The sequence below is a fragment of the Sminthopsis crassicaudata genome, chromosome 2 (assembly GCF_048593235.1).
Source record: "Sminthopsis crassicaudata isolate SCR6 chromosome 2, ASM4859323v1, whole genome shotgun sequence".
Taxonomy (NCBI): domain Eukaryota; kingdom Metazoa; phylum Chordata; class Mammalia; order Dasyuromorphia; family Dasyuridae; genus Sminthopsis; species Sminthopsis crassicaudata.
The window spans coordinates 226710330-226729956 of NC_133618.1; the positions used below are offsets into that span (position 1 = coordinate 226710330).

The 19627-nt window shown below is 39.0% G+C and overlaps 1 protein-coding gene across 1 annotated transcript in view; it reads right to left on the reverse strand.

Moving 5' to 3' along the window:
* Positions 1–19045, reverse strand: part of TRIM35 (tripartite motif containing 35) — a 37983-nt gene extending 18938 nt beyond the window's left edge. Inside the window, exons 1-2 of the mRNA XM_074288375.1 lie at positions 18540–19045; positions 5512–5607 (exon numbers count right to left, since the gene is read on the reverse strand). Coding sequence (XP_074144476.1) covers positions 5512–5607; positions 18540–18965 — 522 coding nt within the window. The 5' untranslated portion in view covers positions 18966–19045. The remainder of the gene's footprint in view (positions 1–5511; positions 5608–18539) is intronic.
* Between the last annotated feature and the right edge of the window lie 582 nt (positions 19046–19627).

Sequence of the window (19627 nt, forward strand, 5' to 3'; positions counted from 1 at the left end):
ATATCAGATTGCTTGCTGTCTTGGGGGGGGGGGCAGGGAGGAAGGAAGGAGAAAAAATTGGAACACCAGATTTTGCAAAGGTGAATTTGAAAACTATCTTTGCATGTGTTAGAAAAGTGGGGAAAAAAACTATTGGAAAAAACTAGTCTCTGATCTTTGCTACCTGTGTGACTCTGAGCAAGCAACCTTATAGAGACTTGCGATCAATCAATCAATAAACATTTATTAAATACCTACTATATGTCAGACACTGTGCTAAGTGCTGGGAGCACTATTATCATAGCCTATAGTAATTCTAAAATCCTAGAGCAGGAAATAACTTTCAGAAAGAGTATTTGTTGGTCAGTACCTAAAATGGTGTTGGGCAAGTACCCTCTTGTTCAGTTTTCTCCTCTGAAAATGGATAATTTTATGTCGAGTTCCTACTTACAGGGTTAATAGGATCATAATTTATAGAGCTGAAAGAGATCTTAGAGATCACCTAATCCAACCCCTTCATTTTATAGATGAAAAAATAGAGGCCCCCAAAGTGATCCAATGACTTACCAAGGTTGTTGTTGTTAAAATGTTTTTAGTTGTGTCTAACTCTTTGTGATTCCACTTTAGTTTTTCTTGGTAGATATACTAGAGAGGTTTGCCATTTCCTTCTCAGCTCATTTGACAGATGAAAAAACTGAGGCAAACAGGGCTAAGTGATTTGCCCAGGGTCAAACAGTTAATATGTATCTGAGACCACATCTGAACTCAGGAAGATGAATCTTCCACTTCCAAGTATACTGCTCTATCCACTGAGTCACCTAGCTGCCCAAAGTCACAGAGATAAATAAGGAGTGGCAGAAGTGAGACTTCAATCCAGGTTCCATATCTAATCCTCTTTTCCCTGTATTTTTTTTTCCATCTTGAGATTCAAATGAGATCAAATATATCAAGTGTTTTAAACATTTATTATTCAAGCATTTATTTAGCACCTGTATCTTTATTCTGCTATCCAGATGTCAGTTATTATTTCGTGTTTTCCCACTCAGTTTGGGTGTGTGTGTGTGTGTGTGTGTGTGTAAATTCTTCAGAAATGTCAGGCAGTACACAACTGTGAAAAGACTCTACAGTCTCTTGGCTGGCTGTGGCAAGGTCTACCCTCATCACGGAGAAGGGGAAATCAGGGAGACAGCACTGACTTCTAGAATTTCTTAATAGCACTGTCACCATTGAGGATGAAGCCTGACAAAGCATGCTAGGATATAGGGACCTGGCTTTTGTTGCAGCCTTTCAGGGAGACACCATAGCTGACAGGGTCAGGCAGCATTACAATTAAGCCTCAGCACCCAATGGATCCTGATCTTTTCAGGGAGGAAACGGGGATATGGTTTTGACAGCTGATGAAATGCCCAAGTGTTTCCAGGCTGCTCCTGACCTCATCAGCTTTGGTTGTTATGGCACCTCACTGTTAGTCACTGTTGTAATCACAGGGCTGTGCTCAGGCAGTTTCAGAATGGCTATCCAACCTAATTAAGTAGCATGGTAGAGCAGAGAAGGCAGTGGGCTTCAAGTCAAGATTTGAAGGGTTCAAACCCTACTTCAGCTATGTGACCCTTGGCACAGCAACTAAAATTGCCAGGACTCAGTTTCTTCTAATGCAAAATAATGATAATGTGGATAAAATGAGATAATATATGAAAATCTTTGTAATTCTCAAAGGGCTATGTAAATGTGAGCTAGTATTATTTTTTCCTTTTTTTAGTTAAATAGTATTTTATTTTTCCCAATAACATATAAAGATAGTTCTTAACATTCATCTTTGTAAGATTTTGAGCTCCAAATTCTCTCTCCCTCCCTTCTTTCTCACTCCCTTGTCCAAAACAGCAAGTAATCCTATATAGGTTATACATGTGTAATCTTGTTTATATTATGTATTATTTTATTATATGTTTTATATATATATATGTATATATATATAAAAAACATATTTCCACATTATTCATGTTGTAAAAGAAGACATGGAACAAAAGAGAAAAACCATGAGAAAGAAAAAAAGACAAAAAAGTGAAAATAGTATTCTTCAATCTGCATTCAGGCTCCTGGCCAGAATTTTCTATTACGAGTCTTTTGGAATTATTTTAGATCACTATATTGCTGAGAAGAGCTAAGAGAATCATAGTTGATCACAGCATAATGTTGTTGTTATTATGTACAAAGTTTTCCTAGTTCTACTCGATTACTCAGTCAGCTATTATTATTAATCAATTAACAAGTATTAAGAGGCTATTATGGGCCAGGCATTGTGCAAAAGCTTGGAAGATATGAAGACAAAAGCTAAAATTCCTGTCTTCTAGAATCTTACATCTCATTGCGTATAATAACACATATACATATAAGTGAATATGAAGTATCTTTGCCATTTCCTTTTCCCACTCATTTTACAGACAAGGAAACTGCAACAAACAGGGTGAAGTGACTTGCCAGAGTCATATAGCTAGCAAGTGTCTGAGGCTAAATTTGAACTCATGATGATGAATTTCTCATTACAATCCTAGTGCTGTATCCAGTATATTACCTGGCTGTCCTAGATGCTCACTATTAAACAAAACCAAATTAAAAAGACTATGCCAAATAAATACAAAGTAATTTTGATTGGCTACCCAGTATCATAAACTGAAAGACAATGTTGCATAGCTGATAGAAGGCCAGTCTGGAAGCAGGAAGATCTAGATTAAAATTCTGATATGTTCTAGTTGTGTGACTATGGACAAAATTACTTAATCTCTCATAGTTTCAGGCAGTTCCTTACAACCAGAGTTCTTAACCTGGGATCCACAGATTTCAGAGATGGATCGGAAAAAAACAAAAACGAAAACTTACACTTTTATTTTCACTTATAAACCCTATGTGTTTTATCTTATTTATTTTAAAATAGTTTTCTGAGAAGGGTTATTTAGACTTCACCAGACAGCTGGAGTAGGGGTAGGGATTCATATCTTACATGAAAAAGAAAAATTATTTTAAGGATGAGATAGAAATGAATTGCCCATTTGCATGAAGCTGAAACCTGTCTAAAGAAACCTGAATTCAGTTTGAGGTTCTTAACAAGGGAGGTCAATTAAGCTTGTCCTGTGAGAAGTATCCTCAAGGGATGGAGCTCTTCTCACTAAAACAATAGTTGTACCTACCAAGACATTCTGTCCAAGATCTTTGGCAATTTCATTAACATCACTCATAAGCTATATTTGCCACGAATGATCTGACAAGATCACTAACAAGGAGTTCTTGAAATGCTGCTGGTCCAGTAGCACTGAAACCCTGCCTCCTCCTCACAACTAGCTCTTGCTACAAGACAAAAACAGGCTGACAGGGCAGCAAAGAAGCTCCTCTGATGGGCTAAAGAGGAGTGAGTGATAGAGTATTTGTTGTGTTTATTTTGTGCCAAGTACTGTGCTAAGTGACTCAAATAGGAGAAGACAACATATGCTAAAAAAGGAAAGGGCAGAATACCCAAGGTAAAGAGATGGAGAAGACCAAAGAATTAGTTAAATGAGAGTGATATGAGCATGACTAGAACTTCTTAAAGATGGCGATCCCTGCATAGAGCAAATCGTTGTGCTAAATAAAGATGCTTTGAGTATATTAGAGCATAAGTGCAACCGTAAGAGGCTTTGTTGATTTTCTGATAATGGATTGTGGAGAAATGGTAATATTTTGATGCATAACAATTAAGAAGGAGCTGGCTTTTTTTTTTTTTAAGCAAAGGAAGGTCTAGAATGTACTCTTCATCATCATCATCATCTACAACATAATAGTAAATATTTAAGTAGCACTTAGTAAGTATAGACACTATGCTAAGTGCCTTACAAATATTATTTCATTTGATCTTTGCAACCACCTTGGGATATAGGTGCTATTATTTTTCTTCCCATTTTACAAATAAGGAAACTGAGGCAAACAGGTTAAGTGATTTGTCCAGAATCACATAGCTACTATCACCTAGATATAACAACCACAATCACAAATAATTGTTACTTATAAGGACTTGAAATTCTGGTACAAGGTAGCCAGAAAAAAATTTTAATAGAAAATGTTGTTATAATTCCAAAGGGCTTATGATTAAAAAATGCTAATTCGTTTCAGAAAAAAGAACTGGTGGAATTCTGAATGCAGATTGAAGCATACTATTTTTAATTTTCTTTATGAGGGGATTGGACTATTTTCTTTTGCAACGTGGCCAATATGGAAATATGTAACACATTTACATAATTACATATGTATAATCTATAGCAAATTACTTGACTTCTCAAGGAAGGGGAAGGGGAGAGAGGAAGAGAATTTGGAACTCAAAATTTAAAAAACAAATGTTAAAAATTATCTTTATATATAATTGAGAAAAAATAAAATAAAAAAGAAACTGTTCTTAAAGCGCCTGTATCCCTCAACTTAAGACAGAACAGAATATTTTGAACAAAACTGAAACAAAGATTTTGAAAAAAAGTTCAAACTGGCTTTTTCATTAGTCACAACCTGGTGGCCCAGAGTGTGGCACACAGATAGCAAACAGGTCCAGCTCTGAATTGGGTAATCAAATATCAAAAAGGGCCTACCCTGCAATATTTTATAAAAGTTAGACAGAAGAAATTAGAAAATCTCGGTCAGGTAGTTAGGGAAAGTGTTAGCAACCTTCTGAAATTCATTGCAGGGACAGAACACATTCTACATCCCATACCTGTTCATCCAGTGCTTCGGCCAACTTAGCTTCAATCTAGTCCCTACTGATTTATAGCTAGATCACGAAAAATATAAGATAAGAAATCTGAAGATAATGGGCCAACTCATATAAATCTTTAACACCAACTAAGGAAACCTTCCAGAAAATAATTCAAGGTAATGTAATAATAAGTATTTATAAAACAACTAGTTTGTGCAAGGCACTATGCTAAAATGTTTGAGTATACAAAACCATAAAAAAGTCCTTTCAGCAGACACATTTCAAAAAAACCTGGAAAGACTTACATGAACTGATGCAAAATGAAGTGAGTATAATGCATTAGGAAGATTCTTTGAGTAGCCAAATTAAGGAGAATTATAGAGGGAAGACAAGAAGCAGGAAGAGCAGTTAGAAGACTATAGCAATAAACTAGAAGAAAAGAGATGAGCATCTGAACAAGGATGGTTAAATCAATAGTTGAAAAGAAATAGCCCAAAGTCATAGTCCTGATGTACCAAATTCCATCATTCATTCATTTCATTCAACAAGTATTCTCCTTCCTTCCTCTCATTCTGTTCTTCTAGCTCTGGCAGAGACTATTGAGACTTAGGACTTTTAAAACAGAACGATGCAGAGGGAGAAGATATGAGGTCCCTGTAAAAACAAACAAAACAAAAAACAAAACAAAACAAAAAACCACACTATGTTAAGGCCAGGCAAATGTATGGTTCCATGTTTAGTGCATACCCACCTCCTGTACCTACCATCCTGCTCTCCCTTTTGTCTTTTGTCCTAAGAAGCTTTCCAAATGGGATACTCACCTGATTATGCTTGACAATGGCCTCATAAGAACGACGCATGGCTCGGAAAGCTTTGACCTTCTCCCGAAGACAGTGCTCCATATTCCTGCACTTTGCCTGAATGATAAGGAAGACAGGAAAAAAGAAAGACAAAAGTTAAATTTGTTCACCTTTGCCAATCTTTCATTCTCTTGGGTCCTCATGACAAGCAATTAGCCTAGAAGCAATATTTCTATCATCCCTTATAATTAACAAACTAATAACTTACCTTGATCTATTATCTTAAAGTTTACAAAGTGGTCTCCTCACAACAATTTTGTGAAGCAAGCAGTATAAATGTTACTTTTCTCATCTGACCAAGATGGAAACTGAGGAATAGAGAATTAAGTGACATATCTAGAATAATATAGCCTAATACAGATGGTAAATGCTAATCAATCAACAAGCATTTATGAAGTACCTACTATGTTCCAGGCTAGGAATACATATACAAAGAAGGAAACTATTCCTTATCTCATAGGTTCTAGTGGAGGGGGCAGGGAGGCAATTTTATATATATATATATATATATATAAATATATGTATGCATATATATGATATATAGTATATATATGTACACAGAATAGATATAAAAATAAAAATCAATATATATAAGGCTGATATATAAATATATAAAAATACCAATATGCACAACATAGACAAGGGAGGGAGAGCATTAACAATTGGGGAGATCAGGAAGGCTTTCAAGTAGAAGGTGGTGGTACTTGGCCTATATCTTAAAGTCAGAGAGTGATTCCATGAGGCAGAAGTGAGAAGGTAGTGTATTCCAGGCATGGGACACAGCCAATACATAAATATAGAGTTAGGAGATTTTGAATGTCATGTGTTCAAAGAATAAAGAAAAGATCTTTTGGACTAATGGTAGAATAATATCTATTCTCCATAGGGGAGGGGAAATAATATACAATGACGTTGGAGAGAATGGTTAGGAGTCAGAATCAGGATTAAAATTCACATCTTTTGAATCCAAGCCCAGTATTCTTTCTACCAGGGATTCTGAGGAAGTCACTTAACCTTTTTCTTCCTCATATTCCTCAACTGTAAAATGGCACCTACCTCACAGGATTGCTGAGGATCAACTGAAAGATCTTAGCACAATGCCTAGCATATAGTAGTCACTTAATAAATGCATGTTCTCTTTTCCCATCCTGCCACCTTACTACATTACCACATAATAACATTTACATCTAGAAAACCATTTTAAAGTTTTTGAATCATAGAATTTGAGAATTGCAAAGTGTCTCAGAAATCATCTAGCCCAATGTCTTAATTTTACCAATGAGAAAGCTGAACCTTTAAGAGGTAAGGTGACTTGTCCAAGGTCTCATAACTAGGTCATGACAGATCTAGATCTAGAATCAAAGTCTTTTGCTTCTTCATTCAGAATTCTATTATGTCATGGATTCAACAAATATGCAGTAACTCTTACTACCTATGTGCCCTTGGACAAGGCACTTTCCTTTCCTTCACTGTAACATGAGGGGGTTAAATGAGGTTGTCTCTGACTTCCCATTCAGCTTGACATCTTTGGTCCCATAACAAGAAATCATCAAAATTGTTATCCTGTTTTGATCATTAAAATGAAAATCCATTGCACCAAGTAGTGGAGAGGGAATACATTTCACTGTGTAATTTTAAGTAAAAAATATTTGTTTGCCACTTATATATAATAACAATATTTTATTATAGCTATGCAACATTACACACATTATTATATTGAAATTATTATTGTATATACACTATTATTATTGTATTGTATTATAGTCATTTGATCCATCAGACATATTTGTTGAATGTGTTACTTAGAGACAATAATAATAGCTTTTGTAAAGGATGATTCCTAGAGTTCTTTGGATATGGAATCTCTGGATCCTGTTAATCAATAAGGAACAAGTGAAAGCTTCTACACATAATGAGCTAAATGTTTCATTGAGTATATTTATACCTTTTGCTGTAAGTGCATTTGAAAACAGAATGAAAGATTAATTTATCTTAAAACTTAGAAAATTGGTGGCCCTGAAGAAGAGATATAAATAAAACTGTTGCCTCATTTTTGAAGATGCAGGGGGTGATAACTGTAAGATAATTTTTTTTAATGTCAGCCAGCCAAAGAATTTATCATGCATCTACTATATAATGGGCACTGAGCTAAGAACTTGGGATTATATATATATATATATATATATATATATATATATATATATATATATATATATAATCTAGTGAGGAGAACAATCAGAATGTGCTAGAGCAAATTTGGACCTGTGTCACCTGTTAAATTTTTCAAAGTGGGCATTTATATATCTTAATTCAGCAAATCAGGGCTTGATTTATTATTTTGTTGATTATCTGGACTTAAGAAAGTGATAGAGAAAATGTTAATAATGTCATTCAAATTAAAACTGTGTCATGAGCACGTTTTTCAAAGCTAGTTATTTCAACAACTAGCTACTTACAACCTATTGATGTCAAACAACTCTATACAAATAAGATATGTGACATAGAAAATAAATTTGGGCAAGTTTCAGAAGTAAGGTATTGGGACTGAAAGTTTTCTGGCAGAAGTTAAAACTTTAACTCAGGCTTATAGGAAGCTGGGGGAGCTAGGAAGAAAAAATGAAGAGGGAGAATATTCTAGGGATGAGAACTAGTGAAAATGTTCCAAGTCAGAAAACTGTTTATTCTAGCAGTAAGGGGCTATTGTCACTAGATTACAGAGTATGTAGAGGGCAGGAAGGTGTATGAAATCTAGAAAGATAGTAAGAGGCTAGATTATGAAGAGCTTTAAAACCTCAATGGAGGATTTTATATTTGATCCTGAAGATAACAGGGAGCCACGAGGTGAGTGATAGGGTCATAGCCTGTTTTCAGAAGATTGCTTTGACAGCTGAGTAGATAGATTGAAGTGGAGGAAATACTTGGTTAGTCTTTCTGAACTTTTTTCTTCCTCTTTAAAAATGTTTTTTTTTTTATAAAGGATGATCCTTAGAAGGGGAGTGTAGAAGGACATAATGGGAAATATGGGTGCTATAAAACAAAAGAACTTTTTTTTAAAATAAGAAAATTGGGTCTTTTATTCTAGATATTTTCTATTTAATGAAAATTCAGACATTCAGGTCTCATTGGCTACTTAAATTACTATCTGTCTTCATCTGCCTTTTCATTTTCTCATTTCATATTTGTATAGTACACATGTGGTGTTAAACTTTGTAGTATAATATGCTATATCTTTAAAATTGACTAGATAAAAATATCTTACTTCTGTTAAGTTTTGGTGGTCACGTCCAAGTTCTGTGATTTTCAATTCTCAGAGCTCTGGATCCCATATAATATTATATGTACATGCCTTGTAAAAAATGGGTCTGAGGCTGATCGTGGCAGCATATTATTGTAAGGTGAGCTATCAGAAAAGACTAAGACTGATGGACTCCTGGAGTCTGGGAGTTCCGATTTCCAGTAAGGCTAAAGCTAATCAGTTAACACTCAATCCAACTCCAATATGGTAAACCCCCAGGAGCAAGGGTTACTGGACTGCTTAAGAAAGAGTCAACTGATTTAGGTCAGAAAAACAAAGTAGGTTAAGCCTCTGTACTTATCAAATTGGCATTACCCCCTTGAATGGCTGTTGCACTGCCAGCCTAGGCAAAATAGGGAGATCCACTCTCAAAAAAACTGTGTTATCGGCAACGGCAAAATTATAGAATGATCAATTGTGATAGACATGAGATGATTCAGGCCAGTTTCGTTTGCCTTGTGATGAAGGAAATCATCTGCACTCAGAGAGAGGACAGTGGGAACTGAATGTAGACCAGAACATAGTATTTTCACTCTTTGTTATTTGCATTTTGTTTTCTTTCTCATTTTTTTCCCTTTATGATCTGATTTTTCTTGTGCAGCATATTTATGGAAATATGTATAGAAGAATTGCACATATTTAATATATATTGGATCATTTGCCTTCTAGGAAAAGGAATGGGAAGAAGGAAGAGAAAAATTAGGATGCAAGGTTTTGGAAGGGTGAATGTTGAAAATTATCCATGTATATATTTTGAAAATAAAAAGCTTTAATTTTTTAAAAAAATGTGTTATACTAGTTACTAGACTCAAAGATGCAGTGAATCAAAATGCCCAGGGGACATGGGAGGATTAAGGAGTTGATAATGTATTACCAATGATGATTAGTGTACAAGAAGTGTAAATACTTCATGCATGATCAGGACAGGAAGGGCATCTGTCATGTAATGAGAGAAGATAACATGGGAACAGCCCTGAGCACTTCACTGATAATGCTGAGTATTAAAAGGCTTATGGGAAGATTTCTGGCACACTGAGCAGCTCCCCTGAGAAGGACATAGATAAGAATCATAAAAGATAAAAGAATGGATAAATTGGGGCCCCTGAAGGGAAAATCTGCATCATGACCATGGACTCATTTTAAAAATACTAAAATAAATGCCCAGAACTTGGCACATAGTAGGTTTTTCATAAATCCTTAGTGAATGATTGATTGAATGCTGAAGGCAAAAGTATACCTGGATTTCAGCAAAGTATATGAAAAAGTTGCTCATGAGAACCTTTCAGAGAAGTACAGACTAGCTGACGGCCTGCCAAGGATGAAGTAGACAGGATTCTTGCATCAGACAAGAGCTTAAACTAATGATTCCCTGAGTTGAGAAATGTATTTCAAAGGTTAAGATTATTTACAGTGTAATACATAAAAATACAACACCAAAGGACATCAGCCTTAAATAAATGGATTGTAAATGGTCAGGGCTGTTCCCTTGAACATATGTAACACATAAGATTTTTCTTTTAATAGCATTTAGGTATGGAAGGACAGCTAGGTGGCGCAATGGATACAGTGCCAAGCCTTCATTCAGGAAGAGCTGACTAAATCTAGCTTCAGACATTTATTATCACTTAACCCTGTTTACCTCCATTTCCTTATTTGTAAAATGATCATGAGAAGGAAATGGCAAACCATTCCGGTATCTTTGCCAAGAAAATCCAAATGGAATAATGAAGAGTTGAACACAAGTGAAATGACTGAACAACAAAAATTAATAAGCAGTGGGTCATTCATTTACACTTCCAAAATAGCATTAATATGGACCATCAGCTAGAATGTGGATATATTCGTGTTATTGAGAATTAATTTGGTAAGATGGGATCCTACTATTTCAATGCCTATCTGGTGCTTTGTAGATCACACGGGGTACATGGAAATAAGACATTGTTTTGTTATATACCTTGACTAGGATAGGAGGGTCCCAAGCTAAGATCACCTAGGACTCTCAACCTTGTAAATGAGTTTGGTTTCTGAAGTCAACCCATAAGAGCTGGCTCCATGAAGCTGTCCTAGAGTAGTCTAGGATATATCAGTTCTATGTCCAATGTTTTCCATAATGGACCTACATGGTCCTCTGCTTCCAAAAATCTTTTGATGAGACCAGGGCCCTGATTTCTAAGGTCTTTCTCTAGACTAGTTTGGACATCATTTTTTCTATAGTCTCTAAACCCTGATCCTCTTCATGGTATATAGCTAGCTGACCTAAGTGACAAACAATAATGATTTCCCCCTAAACTATATATTTATGTTATAGGGGCAGTTAGGTGGTACCATAGTGCACAGAGTGTGGGGCCTGGAGTCAGGAAGATTCATCTTCATGAGTTAAAATCTGGACTCAGATACTACTAGCTGGGTGACCCTGGGCAAGTCATTTAACCCTATCTGCCTCAGTTTCCACATCTGGAGAAGGAAATGGCAAAATCACTCCGGTATCTCTGCTAAGAAAACTCTAAATGGGATCACAAAGAATTGAACATGACTGAAAAGTAACAGGATAACAACCCACCCTCCTTTCCTCCCTTCCTCTCATTCTCTGTCTCTCCTTCTTTCTTTCTCTCTTTATATATACTCTCTGTATATGTATGTGTGTATGTATATATACACACATACATATATGTATATATATATATATATATTTATATAAACACACATACACACCCCAAGACCCTATCATCGTTAAGTTCTTGAAAACAATTTATTTAATGAAATGTTTCAATGATGACAATAGCTCAATCATCAAGTTCTCCAACAGAACTCATTCATGTATGTTATCTCTTCAACTGTGGTTACTCCTTCCTGCAGATATTGGCCTTTTTCTCCCATAAAAAACAAGATTCACTACTGTAACTGGTAGGTACTATGGTTATTCCCATTGTAGGAGGTAAACTTGCTTGTCCAAGGTCATCCAGCTAATAAGTGTCTAAGGCAGGATTTGAAGCCAGGTCTTCCTAACTCTAAGTGTGGTGCTCTAACCACAGCTCAACACTACCTCCCATCCTTGTTTTTCACTTTTCCAGATTATCCTTCTATGAGTTCCTATGTGACTTTGCACAGTTCTTTAAATGATCTAGACTTTAACAATTGGGATTTAAATACTAATTCCTAATTCATAGTCACATGGTAGCTCTCTAAAAATTTAAAGATCAAAGTTAAAAAAAAAAAAAAAACAACAGAAGAAAATAATAAAAGTCTCAGCCTTTTTCCATGTCCCCTGGAAGGATGTTTCCAACCTCCTCTAAGAGCCAACATTTTCTTTTATTCTTCTCATGCCCAGAGAATTAATTCTCCCATAATTTTCTTTTATATCATTTGCCCACAGTGATTTTTCACATCATATTCTGCTATTGTGATTTTAGCATCAAATATGTCTTTTTTCTATCAAGCTGACCTATCATCATTAAGTCATGCTTTTTTTTTTTTTTTTTAGACGTGGTTGTGAGTTGTGCTAAGTTGAGTCAGACAATACCATCAGCCACAGAGCCAAAAAGGTCCTTAGAGATATGACTTCAAAGTCTAAATACCCCTAGTTTTAAGACTAAAGAAACTAGCCCCAAGCAGGAAGTGACTCATACAAAGCCATATTGCCAGTTAGTGAATAACCCTGAACAAATCAGTGAGCCTTTTGGGGGGGGGGGGTCTCAATTTTTCTTTTGCTGAAAAACAAAGATTGAATTGGATGATCTCCTTCATGGTGAAGGGCAGACAGCACTACACAAAAGGAGGGATGGCACTGGCCAGGTCTGGGCTCAGTCTGGCTCTGCCACTTCTTAATTGTCAGATATTGGGCCAATTCTTCAGGCTGTTTGGGCCTTTGTTCTCATGTAAGATGATCTGGATTGTGCAGTCTCCAAAATCTCTGCTTTCTCTATCTTTAGTTTTTTCTCACTCTGGTCCATACCCTACACAGCTACCAAAGTAATAGTTCTAAGGCTCAAGTTTGATTATGGCACTTCTCTTGGACCAAATACAAACTCTCCTGTTTGGCTTTTATGATGCCCTTAATCATCCACCCTACCTTTCCAAGCTTAGTCAATCAATAAGCAATAATTAAGCACCTACTATGTACCAAGCATTAGGGTTCCAAAGAAAGGCAAAAGACCTATCAAGGAAGTCACATTCTAATGAAGGAGACAAGGTGCAAACTATATAGAAACAAGCTATATACATGATGAATGGGAAAAATTAACAGAAGGAAGGCACTAGAATTAAAAGGGATTGGAAAGGCTTCCTGGAGAAGGTGGGATTTTAGCTGGGACTTGAAGGAAATAGGCAGGGATGAGGAGGAAGAACATTTCAGGCATGGAAGACAACCAGGGAAAATTGCTAGAACAGAGAAACAAAGTGGCTTTTTGGAGGAATAAAAAGGTCAGTGTTACTGGATCAAAGAGTTCATGGGGGCGGGAAGTATGTAAGGTATGAGAAGACTGGAAGGGGTAGGTTGTGGGGCTAGGTTTTGAAGGTTTTTGAATGCCAAACAGAGGAGTTTACATTTGATCCTAGAGATGATAGTGAGTTACTGGAATTTTCTGAGTACAGGGTGACATGGTCAAACTTACTTTAAGAAGATTAATTTAACTGAGGAGTGGAAGATGGACTGGGTGGAGACAGACTTAAGCCCTAGGAGATCATTACTATAATACAAGAATGAGGTGATAAGGGTCCGTACCAGTAATGGCAGTGTCTGGGGAAAGAAGGACCACATTTCATAGCATCTTTAGCCCTATTCAAAGTTCAATCCAAATACTACTTTCTAAATGAAGCTTTCCCGGCCTTCACAGACTCTGCAAAATTATCTTTATTTCTTAAGGGGTGGCTAGGTGGTGAAGTAAATAAAAGTGCTGGGCCTGGAGTCAGGAAGAGTCATGTTACTGAGTTCAAATCCAGTTTCAGACACTTAGTAGTTGTAAGTCTAGTAAGACTTAGCAAAATTAGCTGGGGAAGTCACTTAACCCTCCCTGCCTCAGTTTCCTCATCTGTAATATGAGCTTGAGAAGGAAATGGCAAACCACTTCAGTATCTCTCCCAAGAAAACCCCATATGGAGACATGATGAGTTAGACATGACTGAATATTGATATATTTAAATATTAATGAATATATGTACATTATGTACATTACTGACTTCCCCTAATAGAATGTGAACTCCTTGAGGAAAAGTTATACAGCATTTTTATTTTTGTATCTTGAGGACTTTTCATAGTGATTTATTCCTTCAATCCTAAGGTTCCTTCAAGCACTAACATTCTAGGATCCTATTGCTAAAATAGGTAGAGTAGCCTTTTTTTTTTTTTCTATCCTAGGAAGTCATAATTGTAGAATTTACTTTTCCTTCACAGATTTTTCATTTCTACCATTTCCATGCATGAAATTTTCTTCTCAGTCTTCTTAGATGAGCTTTTCCCAGACTGCTCTATTATTTAAACTTCCTTCCTTAAGACATTTTATTGCCATTTCTAGGCTGGTCCACTATTTTTCTGAGTTCCTGACATTTGTATATATAATTATCTTGGCTATTCCTGACCTTGTCTGCTGTATTTTACTGAATTCTGGGTGAGACTCTTCTCCTTTCCTTATTTAGCCACTGCCATTCCCCTCCAAAGTTTTCATTCTCACCTACATATCCTCTTACATAATTCCTTTCTAGTCCTGAGATTCTCTCAGGAAGTAGTTTGCATCTATTGATAAATAATACCTAGGGCACAAGCTCTTGAATAAGAGGAAGCATGGAATAGTGGGAAATGCATTGATTTATAGTCATAGAACCTGAGTTTCAGTCCCGCTCCTGTCATTTACTAGTTGTGTGATCTTGGGCTAGTCATTTAACCAGTCGTCTTCCTCTTCTGTAAAATGATAGAGCTATATTAAAGACCTCTTCTAGCTCATTCAGATCCTGAACTCTTTAGACATAGCAATCAGTAGTCAGTCAATAACATTTATTAAGCATCACTACCAAGCACTATGCTCTTGCCTACCATGTGTCTCTCCATTGCCCTTTTGGTCAAGCACAAGCTGTCATTATTGTTCAGTCATGTCTGATTCTCCCTAAAGCTATTTCAGGTTTTATTGGCAAAGATATTGGAGTGATTTTGCCATTTCCTTCCCCATCTCATCAGACACATGAGGAAACTGAAGTAAATGGGATTAAGTGATTTGTCCAGGGTCACACAACTAGTAAGTGTCTGAGGCTAAATTTGAGCTCAGGAATAGTCTTCTTGACTTCAAGCTCTCTATTCATTTTACTGCCTAGATGTCTCCAATAAGCTTTTAGTCAGTGTTTATTACATGCCAGGGCTTGTAATAAGTACTGGGGAGACAAAGAAAGGAAAGAGATAGTCCCTGCCTCTAAGGAGCTCACATACAATGGGGGAGATAACATGCAAATAACCCATACAGACAAACTATATACAGGACCAGATATTCAACTAAGGGAAGGCAGTACTATTAAGGAGGATCAGGAAAGGTCTCTATACAGCACAGTATTTGAAGATAACTTTCTGTCATGGAGGTTACCCTCTAATATCTCCTTCTGTTCCTATCAATCTACTATATTGGCTGGGTTCTACACAAACTGCTTTTCTGAATATCTTCATCTCCACTCCCCATCTAAAATGGAATATAAGCTTCCTGAAGGCAAAAGCTGATTTGTTTTTTTTTCTTGTATTCCCAGCACTTAGTAAACATTTAGCATATGGCTCATTGGATTGAAGTAATATTGACTATGTGGATGCTGGGGGATTCAGCCAATATGCAAGAGCACAGATTTAGAGCTGGAAGCTAACTTAGAATGCATCTAATTTACCCCCTTTCATTTTACATTGAGAAAACTGAGACCAGGAGAGGTGAAAGGCCTTGCTATCCAAAACCCCACAGGTACTAAGCCACAGAAGTAGAAGTTAAGCCCAGGTTCTCCAAGTCAGAGCCACAACCAGCTCCCCTTCTATACTTGAATATCTGAGATTCTCTCAAAGGAAAGGGTTAAAAATGAGCAGAGACTTAGTTTCCAGGTCCTTGATGTTACTAGATGAAATGGATGAGGTAAATCCCAAGCGCTAGTATTGCACAGACCTAGGAGTAAAGAGGCAGCAAGAGCTCTGGATTTGGAATCAGAGGAACTAGGTTCTCAATCTAGGCTCAGCTGTGTGACTGTGGACAAACTGCTTAACTTCTCTGGGCCTTAGTTCTCTCATCTGTAAAATAAGGGGACTGGACTAGATAGTTTCCATGGTTCTCTAGCTCTATATATGATTTACGTGTAAGAGACATGCATTTGTGGGTCAATTTACTGGGTTCATAGATTCGGAGCTACATGAAACATTAGAAGTCACCTAGACCTACACATTATTGACTTTGCTGAATCACATCTCCTTCAATGCAGCCATCATTAGCCTCATCCCCCTCCCAAGTGAACCTTGGACTCTTAGCATGAGACTACCAGGGACTCTGAAAGATAATTATCTGGCCTTCACTTTCTAGTCATGATTTGAGTACCACTTCCTATCATCTCCTTCTAACTCCCATTTGTGTGTAGTCTAGCCTATTAGAATGTAATTATCCTGAGGGTAGGGTGTGTCTTACTTTCATTTATTAGTAAATCTGGCTTAGCTCATTGTCAAGCACAAAGAGTTTAATAGGCAGTTTCTTTCTTTTGTTTCTAAAATAGTCCTAATTTGTCATATCGGAAATCTTTGAAGACTTGTTAGCTGCTGAGGAAGTGAAGATTGTAGAAATATCCTTGGTTGGTAAGCTTTTGCCATAATATCTGTGCTTCAGAAAAACATAAAAGGCTCCCATTCTTTTAGAATACCTTAACAAGGAAGTTCTAGTCATCCATGTATGAACAGCAGATTGTTCTCTTCCAAGCTCTAAGAAAACTGAGCCACTTTGTCTACAGAACTGATCAGTGATAAAGAACCTCCAAAACTCCACTGACTCACGGATTATTGCAGGAAAGATTTATTTTACATACCTAGGTTAGTGGACACACCTATACTTCTTAATATCAGTATTAATTCCCTTATTTATAGAAGAAACCATAGTTGACTACATGGATGCTGGGGGATTCATTCTTTTTTCCCCCCCCCCTGAGGCTGGGATTAAGTGACTTGCCCAGGGTCACACAGCTAGGAAGTGTTAAGTGTCTGAGACCAGATTTGATCTCAGGTCCTCCTGAATTCAGAGCTGGTGCTCTATCCACTGCGCCACCTAGCTGCTCCAGGGATTCATTCTTTATGTAAGAGTATAGCTTTGGAGCTGGAAAGTACTTAGGCACCATCTAGTTCACAGATGGCAGAGAAAGATTTTGAACCTAAGTCCTTTCATGCCAGATCCAATGTGCCACACACTGAATTTTTCTGCAACTTGTTCTCCTCCAAGGAAAATGAAGAAAACATTCCTTCCCGAGACCATGCCTTGGGTAATGTAACTCAGTTTTAGAACAATGACCCTGCATCTGTAATGCCCCAGTTGACAAATCAGTCAGTATGGCTGCACATGATCCACTGTATCTTCTTGATCCCAGACCCTTCATTGTGCTTCACATCCCATTTGACTGCCTAACACTTAATTCCCTATGACTGGCTTCTCACCAAGGTTTTCTCCTCTGATTTTGGCAACAGTAAGCAAATCACTACCATTGCTTCTAGAATGTCTCAAGTGATTTTTCTAGGGTGACTCCATAACCCCTAGGACATTCTAACCATTCTTCCCCAGATCACTACTGCTGAAAATGTTCTAGCGTCTAGATATCTTGTATTCATCTTGTATAGACATAGTTTGTTTGCATGTTGTCTGCCTCCTGAGACAGGACTGTTTCTGCCTGATCATCAGGCCCGCTCCTGAAATGACGACAGATTTGGGTAGCCTAGGGTGGTTTGCTGCAGGCCCTTTGTTCAGCATCTTTCATAATTTGTGAGTTCTATCTGGGTTTAGAGATGGTGAGTACCAAAAAATGGCAGAAGTTGACATCACATCTCTCGCCCAACCAAGGGATTTAAATAAAATCTTATAAGCAATTCTTTCCTTCTCTTTCTTCTCCAATTACAGAAAAATCTATGATTTGGGGGTTAGAAGGGAGAGACATAGAAGTTTTCTAATCCATCTCTCTCATTGTACAGATTAGGAAACTAAGGGGCAAAGCAGAAAGAGATTAGCCCAAATTGGAAAGACAGTGTTAAGCAGAGGAGCCTTCGGACACCGAATCCTGTCCCTTTTCTAACGAAAGACTGGGCGGGCGGGAAGGTTTCCTGAGGGTCCCTAAAAACCACGAGATTTCCAGGTCCGTCCCTTGTGCGCTTTCGGCCTGGGAGGGTAGGAAGGGATGCGGTCAGGAGAGCGGGAATAGAGTTAGGCAGGGGGTGGGGCCAAGCTGGGCCGGGCCAAGCTCTAGCTCAGGGGAACTCCGGATTTGCGAGTAGCAGTAGCAGCAGCAGCAGCAGCAGGGGGCCAAGGCCAGGCTAGGACAGCCCAGGACAGCCCAGGCCAGCCCAGGCCAGCCCAGGCCAGGCTGGGACAGCCCAGGCCAGGCTAGGACAGCCCAGGCGCGGGGTTTAAGCGCGCGGAGCGGCCTCCCCGGGTGCGCCCACTCCAGTCCTCCACCCACGCGGCCGAAGTCCCTGCGGGTAGCCGGCGGACTGCTCCCTCACCCGGTAGTCGCGGGCCGTGCCCTGCACGGGCTGCACGCGGTGGCCCTGGTGCCGCGGGTCGCCCTGGCACGAGCCGCACAGCAGCTCCTTGTCGTCCAAGCAGAAAAGGCTGAGCTGGCCGTGGTGCAGGCGGCAGAAATGGGGGCCCCGCTGGCGGGCGGGGCAGGCCTCCTCGCGCAGCAGCTTCTCCACCAGGTTGTTGAGCGTGTGGTTGGTGCGCAGCCCCGCCGGGGACGCCCGCTCCTTGCACACGGGGCAGGCGGGCGCGTCCTGCAGCTCCCAACAGCGGCCCACGCAGCCCCGGCAGAAGTTGTGGCCGCAGCGCAGAGTCACCGCATCGCGGAACGGGTCGTAGCAGATGGCGCAGAGCAGCTCCTCCTTGAAGGAGGGCGATAGCCCGGCGGACTGGCCCGCTCCCGGCTCCATGCCGCTGCCCGGCTCTGACGCGCGGCCCTAGGCTCCCAAACTTTACAAAGTGTCCGTGGCCCCTCCCAACGGGTGACTCAGGCGTGGGCCTGCCCCACCCCACACCGCCCCACGTACTGCTCTGAGTGACACCGTCCCTGGCCAACCACTGCGGGGACGGTTTGCCCATTTTCCGTCAGCCCCGCTTCTCTTAAAGCTACTGCTTTCTAGGCGGGGCTGAAAGGTGTCTTAAGGGGGATGGGTAGGGCTTGGCGCCTCCATTCCTGTAGTACCCTCTACCCTCACCCCTACCCGTTCAAAGCTGTTCAGCTCCCAGCTTCTTAAACTGTGGGTGGAGACCTCATAGGGTTCTCCTAACTGAACGTGGAGGCACTATGATTATTAGTAAAGGTTTGATTTGTGTGCCTGTTTTATATATCGATATGTAAACATTTGTCAGGTGAAAAGGGATCCCGAGTGGAAAACCTGTAAGAAGCCCCGGCTAGTCGAGCTGAAACGCAGAGATTCTCCCCACCTCTTGTGGAAAAATCTCTCTGCATCACGGTAATCCAGTTTCCCACCTGGGCTCATCCAGTGAGTGTCCGGAGACCCCCTCTCCTCACTCCATCTCCGTCCCCAGAGCAGTACGGGCCTGGGTCTGAGATGCCAGAGTTAAGAACAGC